Raw genomic sequence first — 13,504 nt, forward strand, 5'->3', positions numbered from 1 at the left:
GGCATCTGTGCCAAACAGAATTATTAAAGAAGGAGGGAGGAGGAGTTGCATCTCCTCTGCAGAGGAGCAAATACCCAGGTTCAGTTTAGCATTCACTTCGTCGCCCTCTGGCTGGGGAGCCAATGCTGTCATCAATATTAACACCTAGATACATCCGTCGCTGTTACACACATTTTTTTTTACCCCAACCTGATGAAAATTTAATGTGAATCACATAATTATAATTCCTTATTCAAATGAACGCTGTCTCAGGAGCAGAGATGATTTGAGACTGAAAAACTGTTGTGTGGATGCTGATGCTGTCTGTGTCACAGTTTAGTCAAAGTAATGGAGGTCTGTGTGTGTGCGTGTGTGTGTGAGTGTGTGTGTGTGTCTGTCTTTGTTGGGTGGTGTTATACAGTGTGTCCTTCCAGTCCTGGAAACTGAGCTGCCTAGCTTATAAATAGATTAATTTTCTACACCGCTAATTTTTTAATTTAATAATCATTGGCCCCCCTCTCCCCAGCACTTGGCCCTCCTCACCTCCTGTCTTTTGGAATTCCGTCAGCTTTGATGGCTTATTTGTTGATTTGTTTATATATTTATTAATTCGTTTACCCTCCCCCCTCTCCCCCCAATCCAATTTTAGCTGACATTTCTTGTCGAGATACGAAGGATGACCTTTGAAAACAGAACACTTCCTGCCAGAGATGTGAAGGAGGTCTCACTCTCTGCTCAGGAAACACTCCCCTTCTCCTCTCCTCTCCTCTCCTCTCCTCTCCTCTCCTCTCCTCTCATGTTTACATTTGTCATTTAATTGAAAGGTTTATGTGGATTAATGCTTTTATTTTTTTAATGTTTGAAGTAGATACATTCAAAATGTATCTATGGCAGTGGCTCAGTTTATATGAATTCATGAGTATTATTTATTATTCTTTGTTGTTTTCTAGCGACTGTTAGATCAGTATAGATCACAGTAGTAACATTACTGAATAAAGGAGATGCAGATTTTTACAATGTTTATCACATATTAAACAATGTCATGAATAACACACACGGTTTGTAGAACATGCACAGCACAGCACAAAGAATATATATATATATATAAGAACATGTGCATCCTCCATTTTTATAAAAACACAAAAAGGTGTCATTTTATTGAACTACAGTAACATGTACTTGTGCAGTTTTTACAACTAAATTTAAGCCTAACCTGCTGTTTGGGTTCCTGCTCTTGGTCCACAGTCTAGGGACTTTCAGGGCCCCTTGAGTTGATTCCTCAAGGCCTTCAAGGTGGTTTCAGGGGGTCCCAGGGTTTAAGTTTTTGTGATTCACTCACCAGAAAGTATCCTATCCCATCTGAAGGCTTCTGTGCAATAATAATAATAAAAAAAAAATAATAATACATTTAATTTATAAGTGCCTTTCTTGACATTCAAGGACACTTTATAAAGATCAAACAAATACAGCAAAAATAAAACAAATACAAAAGACTACAGATACACGCAACACAGTACAGAATGGGACAATGCAATTAGAGAGAGTATGCTATTTTGAAAAGGTGAGTTTTGAGTCTGGATTTAAATTGAGGGAGAGAGTCGAAGTGTCGTATGTCCGGTGGGAGTGAGTTCCAGAGTTGGAGCACTGGTGCTGAAACTGACTGTTTTATAATAGACTATAAAAACAACAACAAAACCTTCAGCTGAAGGTCTGCGGCCTGATGAGCGTCTGTTTGAATGTTTGACATCTCTGTGCATGTCTTTGGAGTCGATCGAATGTATGTATATTTGGTCTAACGTGTGTCTATTTTCGGGTCTGTCATTTGACGAGTGTCTATTTGGAGATCTGAGGTCTAAATGTGTGTCTATTTTGGAGTGTGCGATTTGACGTAAAATGTTGAGCGGCCCCGCTCTACATCACCTAATGAGCTGCTGTTTGCTCGCCCACCTTTTCCTTCTCTTCCTCTCTCCCTGTAATTTATTCTTTCAGAGTATAACACAGGCCCTGTGGGACCACAGGTTTTCTCTGGGAGGTGAAATTTCATGCAGCATCTTTACATATTCTCACACACATCTCCTTTATTCAGAGCAGCGCATTCACACCAGCACACATTTCAAGGTGACAGTATTTAACTAGCGTGTATGAGTAACTTCATGCAAACCTGCTTGTGTGGGTTTCAATTGTGTGTGTGTATGTGTGTGTTTGTGTGAGTGTGTCTCTGTGTGCATGTGTGATTGCATGTGTGCATGTGTGATATCACAGGAAATAAGAAAGTCCTGCAACATCCTTAGCTCGCCGTTGCCATAGCGACACTTCTGGTTACAGGAGTATCTATTAGGTCTTCCATACAAATTAACCTTGTGTGTGTGCTTGTGTGTGTGTGAGAGTGCCATTGTGAATGCAGTCAGTCGCTGTACACAAATGGAGATTTAAAAAATATACTAAAAAGTATAATTTACTACTGTGTACTTCTGTATTGCTCCATATTGTTACTTATCTGACATTTTTATTTCACACTGCATATATATCATATTTTAAATTATATTGTACATATTTTTCTGATTATATTTTGTCATATGTTTTAGTAGGTTTTGTCCTTAGAATATTAAAATCTGGATTTCTTTACACACTCACGTTGTATTGTTAAAATGATTATCTGTAATGTTTAATGGGCCATTTTTTGTGTATTCTAACATACATTCAGTTTTTAAGTGGCTGTATTTCAGTGATATTTCTACCAACCCCATGTCTGCTTTAAAATTCTGTCTTATCGCACTGTATGTACATGCTATATCCTCTGTCATTTCACTTAGTGCAACTGGATACACACTGTGAGCTGCAGTGTTGTGTTCAAAGTCACAATAATATGAAAAGTGCACGAGTTGTTAAGGAACTGATCACATCAAAGAAAACATCCGATCAGATGGAAGGCTGCTCTTTCATTTTTCTCTCATGATGTAATGTCGTACATTGATGGCAAATGGACTGATAATAGGATTTGATAGTGTACTTTATGTCGAACTGCTGTGTTAATTGCCTCACAGAGATGTTGTATTACTTAATAACTGTATAGACAGATGCCTGTTGTTCATGTTTAAACTGATTAAAGGTTCTGGTCAAATCACTTGGAAGTCACTGGCTATCTGCTATTGAATTTAGTGGCTTCCTGAGCTGCAGGGGTTCCTTAAGTCAATTGAATTATTTGACTTGAAAGCAGTCAACTTTCTTTTATTGAGTTGGCTGAGCCCTGAAGCTCCACACAGCCAGGCCTGTTTCCCTTTCCATGTCAATAATACTTTACCTTATTTTCAGCGATTAGTGCAGGCTTGTATATCTAGTTCGGTACTTTATTTTAGTGGAATTTAGTTTGATTCACATGCTTATAAACATCATAGTACTGTATATAGAAATACACAGTGATGTGGGGATGAGACAGAAAAAAACAAATTATCAAAATGACCTTAAAAAAAAAGTGATTTTCTGTAACCAATGGACATCAAAACTAGAAGTAACAAAATGGTACAAAATGGAACAGACATGACATCAAGCAAGAGACATAAAATAATTCCTCTAAAATAATTTAATTTAACTTTATCTTTGTTTTTTTCCCTCCACAGAAACTTGTCAAAGAATCCTCTCACCACTCTGTCATGGCAGCTCTTCCAGCACCTCCAACTCTCCGAGCTGTAAGTCTTCTTCCCTCTTCTGATCTCTCTCGTTGGCTTTTGTTTGTATTTTATTAGAGCAATTTATCATGACTCCTTGCACACTATCTGCCTCAATACAAATTGTCTTCACTGCATTCCATTATAATTCCTGTCTTTGTTGTACAAAACCCCTAATTTGTCTGAGCACATGTAAAAGACAGAACCTATAGGCGGTATAGTGACACTATGATCCTATAAGTCATTTGTTGACTTAATTAACACACACAAAGGAAATGTAATGGCCTGGTGGGAGGAGGGAGTCTGACCCCATTTTCTTGTTTGTTATGAATATTTTAGCGATCATTGTGTTTATGAAATGAGTTTGCTCTTTCACCACCGGGGAGAACATTGCAATGTCGACCCGCTTGTAATTTACACATCATTACCCCTGTCAGCACTGTCCATCATCTGAACCTTCGCTGCGCTTTGAACACTGGAGCTGCTTCCTGTGCCTCCTAGCATATAGAGCTGAGGTATAAGCAGGATGTGAAACAAGACTATTTCAAGCAGGCCTCCTTATTGTGCTATTTTCAGAGGTAGAAGCAGGGCAAGTCCACTGAGAACATGCCACAATGCTGATCTGGGGTTGTCCTGCTGCTGTACTCTCCAGGCAGAGGAGTGGAGGGAAAGCCCTGCTTACACTGACACCGTAGTTTTGCATTTTGGGGCATTTACCTGTCACCCTGAGCAAAACTTATCCCTCACACTCGCAGGATATTACAGAACACTCGTTCTCATCCATCCTGCGTAGGAAGCAATTCACACCAGACCCCATACCAGTGCTACACAAGTGTCATCTCACTATGGGCCCTGATCAGAGGCAGATGGGCCTCTGAATCCCTCAGAATGCCTGTTATTGGGTTGTGAATTTCGTTCTTCACTGGATTGTAGAAGTTCTGTACTTTTGTTGTCTTACCAGCTGTTCAATTCAGATTATGTGTAAGCTAGTTTGACATTTCGTTTCTCTTATGGCTGCTGCTGCAGCAGACTCATTCAGAAAAAGGTGATGTCATACACTTTTATCCACCAATCAACAATTAGGAATTTGGTCACTGTCAGTTATATGTGATCAAACCACACCTACACATCCCTGATCATTCAGATTAACAACATATTTGAGTGTCTAACTCTTAATAAAATTACTAATAAATAAACGGAACATGTTTTATTATTAAAAAACAATAATGAAATATAACCTGCAATAATAAAATAAATGAAAATGTATATAAGTGCAAAACACTGGAATACTAAAAGAGTGTGATTTCAAATTATTTCTCTCTAAAATGTAATGAAGTACGAAACAGAATAAAATAGAAAAACTCAAGTAAAGCACAAAAACCTCAGAACAGTCGTGCAGCACTTAATGTTCTTAGTTACTAATTCACCATTGAGAATATTATACAGTGCCGCCTTAATTTCACACTTGTATGAAACAAGATTGGGTCCATTTTGCCTACAGAGACACTGAAGTAGTGACAGTTCAAAAGTTTAATGACCTTAAATTCTTAGACAGACTGCATCACATGGAGCAAACTAACTAAGATAACTAGTACAGATCCTTCTTTAACCAAATCACCGTTCCATCTCCCAGAGCACGATTTGCTCTGATGTGCAATCCTATTTCTTCTTAAGCAACCATTTTAGATGCGTACAAATGGTGTCTTTGTTGTTCTACGTGAAAAGCAGGGCAGGGTGATGCCTGTGTTTCCTGGTGAATGCTGATGAGGAGTGAGGGTTTAAGTCTATTCCATTTGGTGTGTTTAGTTAAGAGGTGTCAGTTGGAGTGGCGTGGCGGCACAGACGTGGGCTGAGGCGTTATGCAAGAAGGAAGCCATGTGGAATCAGGCCTCGCTAATAGGAAATGAGTCACTCTATCATGGGCAGAGTCTGCGACGTGGCCCTGACATCATTACTCTCTTCACTGTGTCTACGTGCTCACCCAAACCATATTAGCTTGGTAGGTGTCAATCATTCAATCATGCCAAATGAAGCGCGCTCACCGGTCGGCTTTTGCCTTTAATTATTAGAATAATACACAATGCAGTATCAATGGTGAGTGCCCACCCGTGCTGCTGAACTACACTGATATTATGTAAATAGGGGAAGATCAAACCAGCTGAAATAATTTCCGTTTTATGTGACGAAAGGAGAGCGTGGTCCTTTGCCACGACGCTGTCGCTACACTGTGTTATCTCAGTCACTCTAGGCACTGTTATTGTAATTGTATTTCTTTTTTTGTAACAATGAAAGAGTACCAGTTTCAAAGCTGCGACACATCGGTGACAGTGACCTGCTATGAATAGAAAATGTAATGGTTTCATTTAAGTCTGGACTTACACAGGACGCCCTTCACAAGTATTAAAATAACAACTTTTTCATTGAATAATTTATTATATATTTCATTAAGGTATATTGTTTTACTACATTTGTTTCTAAAATTCCTCTCTTAAAGTGCTTTCGTTTTTGTAAAAATGAAATGAAAATGAGATGGGATAGAGGTGTGCATACTGTAATGACAATTAAGAAAATAGGTCATTTGTACATTTGAACCATGCTGACCCAAAAGGTAATGCACAAAAAAGTGAGTACTAAGTACTGAGTAAGTACTAGCGCCCTTCTGAAATCCCCATTTAACACCATGTAGTTTCATCACAGCAGTCTGATTGGCCAAACTTGGAATTAAAGGCTACATTTTCTGTTTGTAAGCGCTACTGCAAACATAATTAATTGGGCGTAGAACATGTTAAAGTAGCTGAATCGTTTATCCAGCTACTTAAACTTGAAGGCAGGGCTTCTCTGTTAACCTCAAACAAGTACTGAATGTGCAGTCCAGCGCTCTCACATTGTGTGGTCTCGGGTTTGGCTTTCTGTAGCCTTGAGGGACTGATTCTTGCACCTGATTCCACAATTAAAATCACACTCGGAAACAAAAGTCAAATGAGGCAATAGTTCAAAGTGAAGAGGAAAAAATGGTTTCTATCAGTTAATGTACATCAAGTCTGTTTTTCCCTTATCAGGTGCTCCTTATCAAGCCCAGTAAAGTGTAACTGCAAAACAGTTGCTTTGTTTTGCAGGTTGATTGCACAGATATTTCACACTCGCTGCAATATCTTAATATCAGTAACAATGGCAGTACTATCAGTGAAATCTCAATAATCTCAAGTCCTTTGTGGCTCCTGTGAAAAGGCCCCAACATCACATTGAAGCTTTACAATAGAAGTCTGCTGTGTGCCGCCTCTGGATGAGACACAGATAATCGGCTCTGCCTCTTTGTCTGCGTGCCCTTTAGCCAAAGGACCGGAGCAGTGTGCTGCACAGCTCAGCCAATCACAAGCCTGAGAACAGTAGCAGGGTGAAGGGGGCGGCTAAATGCTAAATCTGCCGCTGTGGCTTCCAGGGCGATATTATTGGAGATTATTTAAAGCGGAGTTAGCAGCAGTCACCAGTAGCGCCGTCTTCGAGGAAGCTTATTCTGTCTGGTCCACAAAAAAGAGGAAAATATTCTCCTTCTTTAGCAACTGAAGCGATCTGCCTGAGGCAATGTGCATCCCGAATCCCTTTATTCTGTTAGCGCTTCTTTAATCCCAACTCTCTGGGAAGCAGGGGCCGACGCAAAGTCAAACATTTACGCCTCTCACTGCAAAATGGATTTTTCTTTGAATATGGATGAAATATGAATAGATCAAACCTCTAATCTTCTGATATGACAGCCAGTGGATTAGGATGAATTAAACATTAAATTTCCAAGGGCTCTATGAACAGGTAAATTACTACATTTTAACCTTCATTTCATTAGGATCCTATTGCACTCAGGGCAAACTCTTACTGAAATACATTTAAACTGGCTCTTCAAAAACATGAAAGCCTGACTTGCAAGAGGAAAAGACAGTATTAAAATGTTAAATGTGGTAGTCAGGACAAGACTGGGGGCAGCAGTGGCCTAAATGTTGAAGAGGTCATGAGTTTAAAACCCAGACTGCTGAGCAGTATACACTTGTGGGGAATGAAGAGGATACCTTCACTTATCAACACTATTTTTGTAAAATCAAAAATTTTATAAAACCAATGCGATCAGAAGGTCATTTTCCTTTAAAGGTAAAATACCTAGACACCATATACAAATGGAGTGGGAAGAGACAGTGGGTTGACCACCCCTCAGAGCAAACCGTCTTTTGATATCTGTACTCAGAAACACTCAAATATGTATCAGGGAAAATATGCTTCCAAGGGCAGATCCCTGCTTCTGCGTTGAACTAACGTCAGTATGGTTTCCTGGTCACCTCTTACTGTGACTAAATGTCCAATGCAGTGTCAAACAGTAGGTGTGTCATAGAATAGTTGGTGGACCTTAACTTATATGACCTGTATCCCAGCTCTGGCCATTTATAAATGCTCATACAGCGAGCAGCGTTGGCTTGTTTATTTTTATAAAACTTTAAATCCATAATTCACAAGTGAATTTCATATGCAAAGAAACAAACTGCATTATGAATGGACATCCAAGATAAGGACAAATATTTAATAGTACGAGAAAGTACAATAATCACACTACTCCAAATACTGGGGGGGAAAAGCAGTAGTTAATTACATGGCAGTATGAAGTGACAGCTCACCATAACAATCCCATTCACTTGACAGAAATTATTTGATAATCCAATGTAGGGGTGTGCGATATGACGATATTAGATCGTGAAGGATTAGAAAGTGTTGACGATCTGCCAGAGGAGAGAGATCGTATTATCGTCTATAGGGCACATTCTATTAATTGCAGCTCTATGCTTGCGCACAGACGCACGAGAAGTTTTTTTTTTCCTTGGGCAACTAACAGCCCGCTTCACGTGACTATGACCAACCAATCATGGCAAAGTACGAGCAGTGCTGATTTGTTTTTGGTTTTTTTTACTAGCCTCGCTGTTTTAGTCAAGGTGTAGCGGGTAGCCATGGCCAACAACGAAAGAGAAAGCTTGGAGTTGGTCCTCAAAAAGAACTCCACTTGAGTCGTATGGAACTGGTTTGGGTTTTCTCCAAACGACAAAGCGCAAACAACTGTCATTTGCAAAGTTTGCACAGAGAAGGTTCGAGCTTCGGATGGCAACACAATAAACCTCTTTAACCACCTGAAGAGGCAGCATCCGAAACAATTTAGTGAGAGCCAAGCAGCAAGGCCAACCACAATAAGCCAGTGGTAACGGATAAAGACATTACACAGAAACAACCAACTATAACACAAGCCTTTGATAAAAGCATGCCATATGAGAGAAGCAGCAAACAGTGGAAAGAGGTAACTTTTTTTGCCTTTATAACTAAGTTTTTACAAAGAAAATAGTTTGGTTCTAAATCAACTTCACTGTAAAAATGAACTGTGATAAAATCGTGATCGTGATTTTACCATTGAAAGAATCGTGATGTGATATTTTTGCCATATCACCCACCCCTAATCTAATGACTATTTAATTATTTGACAATTCTTTAGATATTCACAACATACTGAGGTAAAGACTACAAATATGATGGCAACAAAGATTTAATCAGCTGGAAACTAGGGCCTGGAGTCATTCTACAAGCAACAGTGGAAACTATATTTTGATATATGTTTGAATGTGTATAATAAGTCCTTAATCCTATACTGTCTACCTTTGGTGTGACTGCTGTTCAGTCACATTAGCTTCAAATACTGTAAACTGTTAATATAAATAATTGTTATTAATGCACAAAAACATATTATTAACATTAAGGATTATGGAAACACCTACAACAACAGCTCACATGGTGGAAGTCAGTGTAACGTACATTTCCACAGAACTAATTCCATCAGTACAACTAATTAATTCCAGTCTTTTCTTTGCCATATTACTGTTTGATGTTAAGCTAATCATAACCAAGTACATGGAGTTTACAACTTGTAAGTAGTGTTCAAGTTGTATTTGTGATTGGGAAACTCTACTTTTTCTCTGATATCTCCAACTTTTCACTTCCTGAAAAGCAAACAAACATGGAAGCCTTATATCAGCCAAAGCCATTGTTCAACACCCAGATTTGGTGTTATGTTGTCAGTACACTGAATTTTAATTCTGACACAACCGACTCTGTAATTGCATAACAGTCCATTGGTGAACACTCACAAGTTGTTATCTTTCCCATCTCCGCCATCCATCCCAGACGACGTGGTCTGTATTTTCACTTTCTGTGAAAACGATACGACACAACATACAATTACATGTTTACATAACTGTGAAAAATAGGATTGATCTGGCTGAAAGCAGTACAGAGAACGCGATCCATTAAATACAGAAGAGTACACTACACTTGTCAGACTATAAATAGACAGGACACATCACATCATCCATCCTCAATATACATCATGAATACATATATAGAGCTCCTCTCAATGCATCTGTCTTCTAAAAATAACCACCAAATGTATCTGAAGAGTCCCTGCTACAATCTTTGACTCTGAAGAAAAAAATGCCTTAAGCTGCTGCTCACTTTGTCCATTTCAGCTACCTGGAGCCTTCCCTGGCCTGACTCTGGTGACCCCGCTCCTCTACATGATTGCAGTGCAGGTGGTTTTGTCGATAAGCCAAAGTCGGGTCTGGCTCCTCTGAAAAATTATGCCGTAGTGATTTGAGGGGAAAAAAAAAAAAGTCAGGTAGTGTGAGAGCCTGCTGGGACGCTAAGTGGCTGCAACCTTACAGAAAAGCAATGATGGGAGAAAACAGTGATTTATTTATTCGCAGCGTGCCACTTTATTCTTGACATAAGCAGAAGATGCAGCGTGACAATGATGGCACCAGTCCAGCAGCAACCAGGAGTGTGGTGAAGCAATGATACACACTTTGCGTGGTGTGATAAAAGCAACTGTTTAGCAAATTTAGTAGGATCAGGGGAAAATGCTTATGTTGTAAAAGCTCTTGCTGACGAGAAGAGTATTAAATTTGACATTGGTTGAGTCAACGCTCCTTTTTTTTGTGCATTTATACCCCCTGATTGATTTATACTGTTCTTTCTTAAAACTCTAATCTCTCAACTCCTCCCGTACAGTGAAAAGTGAGCATAATTTGATGTTACTGACAGGGGTAGAGCAACAGTGCAGCAGTGATGCAGTTCATGGCTACGTCTCTGTATTCAGCCTATGGCCTATGAATATACATTCGACTGTCAGCTGCTTCAAGACTCTAGAAGCCAATCTATTGGCATGACAGCTGGATTATCTCTTTTCTGCACTATAATAATAATGAAAGTACTGACCACACTGTTTGACTGACAAGTGATCTATGGGAAGTGCAGTGCAGAAACACAACAGCAGTGAGTGCTTTGCATCAAAGATGGAGACAGAAAATGGAAACTTGTGATTTAAAAAATAGGCAAAAAAAGAGAAAGAAATGACGTATGCACGTTCCAGTGACAATGGTGTCAGATATACCACTCAAAATTCACAGTAATATTTGAAACAATGGGTTTTCAATTTCACACAAAAGCAGACTTCTCATTTATAGTCAAAGACCGTGGATTCTGTCGGCTGAAATGAAGACTGACAGATTTTATCAGCTGTTGCTAGCTAGCATAAATGAATGCAAACACTAAAACTCCACAAGTTGGTCTCTCTTTCCATCTGATTTGTTTGAAATTAAGAAATCTGTAACAGGATCTTAAAGATGCACACTATGCCTACATCTAAAATATTAAGCCAGAAAACTGAGGCTAAAGCTACATGTCCTAGGCCGTTACCAGCTACCAGCTGATGTAATTAGAAGACATGGAAATTAAATTCAAAACAAACCAAAACAAACCAAATCTGGACTTTGTGAATCAAATTTCATCAGGAGATTAGCGCCAATATCCAGCCCTGGAAATAAAGGAGCAGCAAGGGAAGAACTAGTTATCCCTAGTATTATGGAAAAATGTTTTTGGAATATTATTTGTTATAATATAATGGTTTCAAACGTAAGGAACTTATAGAACTATAGTATGTGGATTTGTAGATGAGGAATTATAGCTAGCATAAGGCTAGTGCAGGTTTGGCTAGAGCTACTGGGATGTGAGGCTCCCCAAGTTAAATAAAGAGCAGGACAGAGCTGCTATTGTTACTTTAGTCTGTGATATACCAGCACCTGGGCTCCCACACAGTGGATGTTCCAGTTCTGAACAGGTACTTTTCCAAGGCAACCCACATAATAATCTAGTCACAGCTAATGAAATACCCCTCGCCTCTAAAAATAATACTTTACTACTCTGTAGTAAGCTGGGCATTTAAGCATTTTCAGCTCATGTTACAGCTGATGAACACACTGTTCATTCCCTACCTTAAATGTTGGTCTTGTGTTTTTGATTTTTGGAATATAACAAAAAAAGATACTTCTCTCCAGACTGAGTATAGTGCTTACTGGAGCTCCGTGCACACTGTTTCAGCATGAAGAGCAATCCAAAGCTTGACAGACCTCTTTTGGCAATATGTACAAGTGCAAAGACAACATAATAATAATAATAATAATAATAATAATAATAATAATAATAATAATAATAATAATAATAATAAAAAATCACTGTTTGATGGAGGGGTTTAGTAAATTTGTGAGATATACAGTAAATTTGCAAATGCATTTTTTTCTTCTGAATATGCATTAACATCTGGATGCACTGGATTGTGGAAGAAGTGATGTGACAAGCAGAGCAACCAGAGCAACTAACTAAACAAGTTTCGGCTAAATTACCTGAATTACCATAAAGCCCAGCATCACAGGAAATACAACCTACAGTCACGCCCAAGATCAGTGGAACTGTGGTAAATATAAGCCAAATAAGGCGATTTATTAAACACACAGGATTTAAAAACCCTAAAATAATTCCTGACAACAGTATAAGGAGAGGAAGCAGCGCATTCAAGCTGAGATCAAAGCACACGAGCAACAATGCAGTATATAGCTTATCGTTGCTTGTGATCCACGTATCCTTAGCCAAAGCACCTGTGTGTACACTTCCCAGAAAAACAGCCTCCGGTGGTGATCATTACCTCTCCTCTGGAGTAGCGGGGTGGATCGTTAGCCAGCTTCAAGGAAACACCATGCTGTTAGCTCTCTGTATCTGGGGTCACACTGCTGTTTGCTTTTGTTCTTTTTAAAGTATAATCTGCTCTCCTCCAGACATTTATCAACATCCAGCTGTCAGTTTGCCATTTTTTTTTTCCCTTTTGTTGTCTTATAGTTTGTTTAGATGGTGGAGCTGTAAAATCACAACCATGTTACTGTGATGTGCAGACTAGGCACATGTTTGAAACACAGGGCTGCAGCTTTCTGTATCTATACAGCAACATGTTGGCCCTGATGAGCTCTGCCCAGAGGAATACTGGGTAATGTATGAAGGTTGTGGTTCTTATTAACAATTACCATAATTACAGCACAAATGGGAGAAAGCCTGGGCTACCCTCCTTTGGTGAGCTTTGATCCCTTGTGGTTCAACTTGCTAAGCATTAAATGAAAACCTTTAACAGTGAAATTCCACTCCACTCAGGCATGTAGGGGGCAACCTGTCTGTGGAGTGAGCTTCTCTGTGCTACACTTTTCATAGTTAAGGTTAATAAGTTTATCCAACATGTTGCTGAATGTGAATGTATTTTAGAATTCTTCACTGTGGGATATTTTGCTTTTAATGGCCATTTAGACATGTGACATGTTCTTAAGTGTTAACGTGGTATTAAATTAAATACTGATTTCAGTATTATTGTACTCAGACTACATTTAGACCAACGAAACGAGTAAAGACTTATTAGCGATTCTGTTTTTCATCGTCAGAATTTCAATTATTAAGCCAACTGTTAGCGT

At 39.0% G+C, this 13,504-nt stretch overlaps 1 protein-coding gene across 2 annotated transcripts in view; it reads left to right on the forward strand.

Moving 5' to 3' along the window:
- Window positions 1-13,504, forward strand: part of ntrk3b (neurotrophic tyrosine kinase, receptor, type 3b) — a 163,584-nt gene that overhangs the window by 64,164 nt on the left and 85,916 nt on the right. For both annotated transcript variants that reach the window (XM_041035594.1, XM_041035603.1), the window contains exon 4: window positions 3,597-3,665. In XM_041035594.1, coding sequence (XP_040891528.1) covers window positions 3,597-3,665 — 69 coding nt within the window. The remainder of the gene's footprint in view (window positions 1-3,596; window positions 3,666-13,504) is intronic.

The sequence above is a fragment of the Toxotes jaculatrix genome, chromosome 1, assembly GCF_017976425.1.
Source record: "Toxotes jaculatrix isolate fToxJac2 chromosome 1, fToxJac2.pri, whole genome shotgun sequence".
Lineage (NCBI taxonomy): Eukaryota > Metazoa > Chordata > Actinopteri > Toxotidae > Toxotes > Toxotes jaculatrix.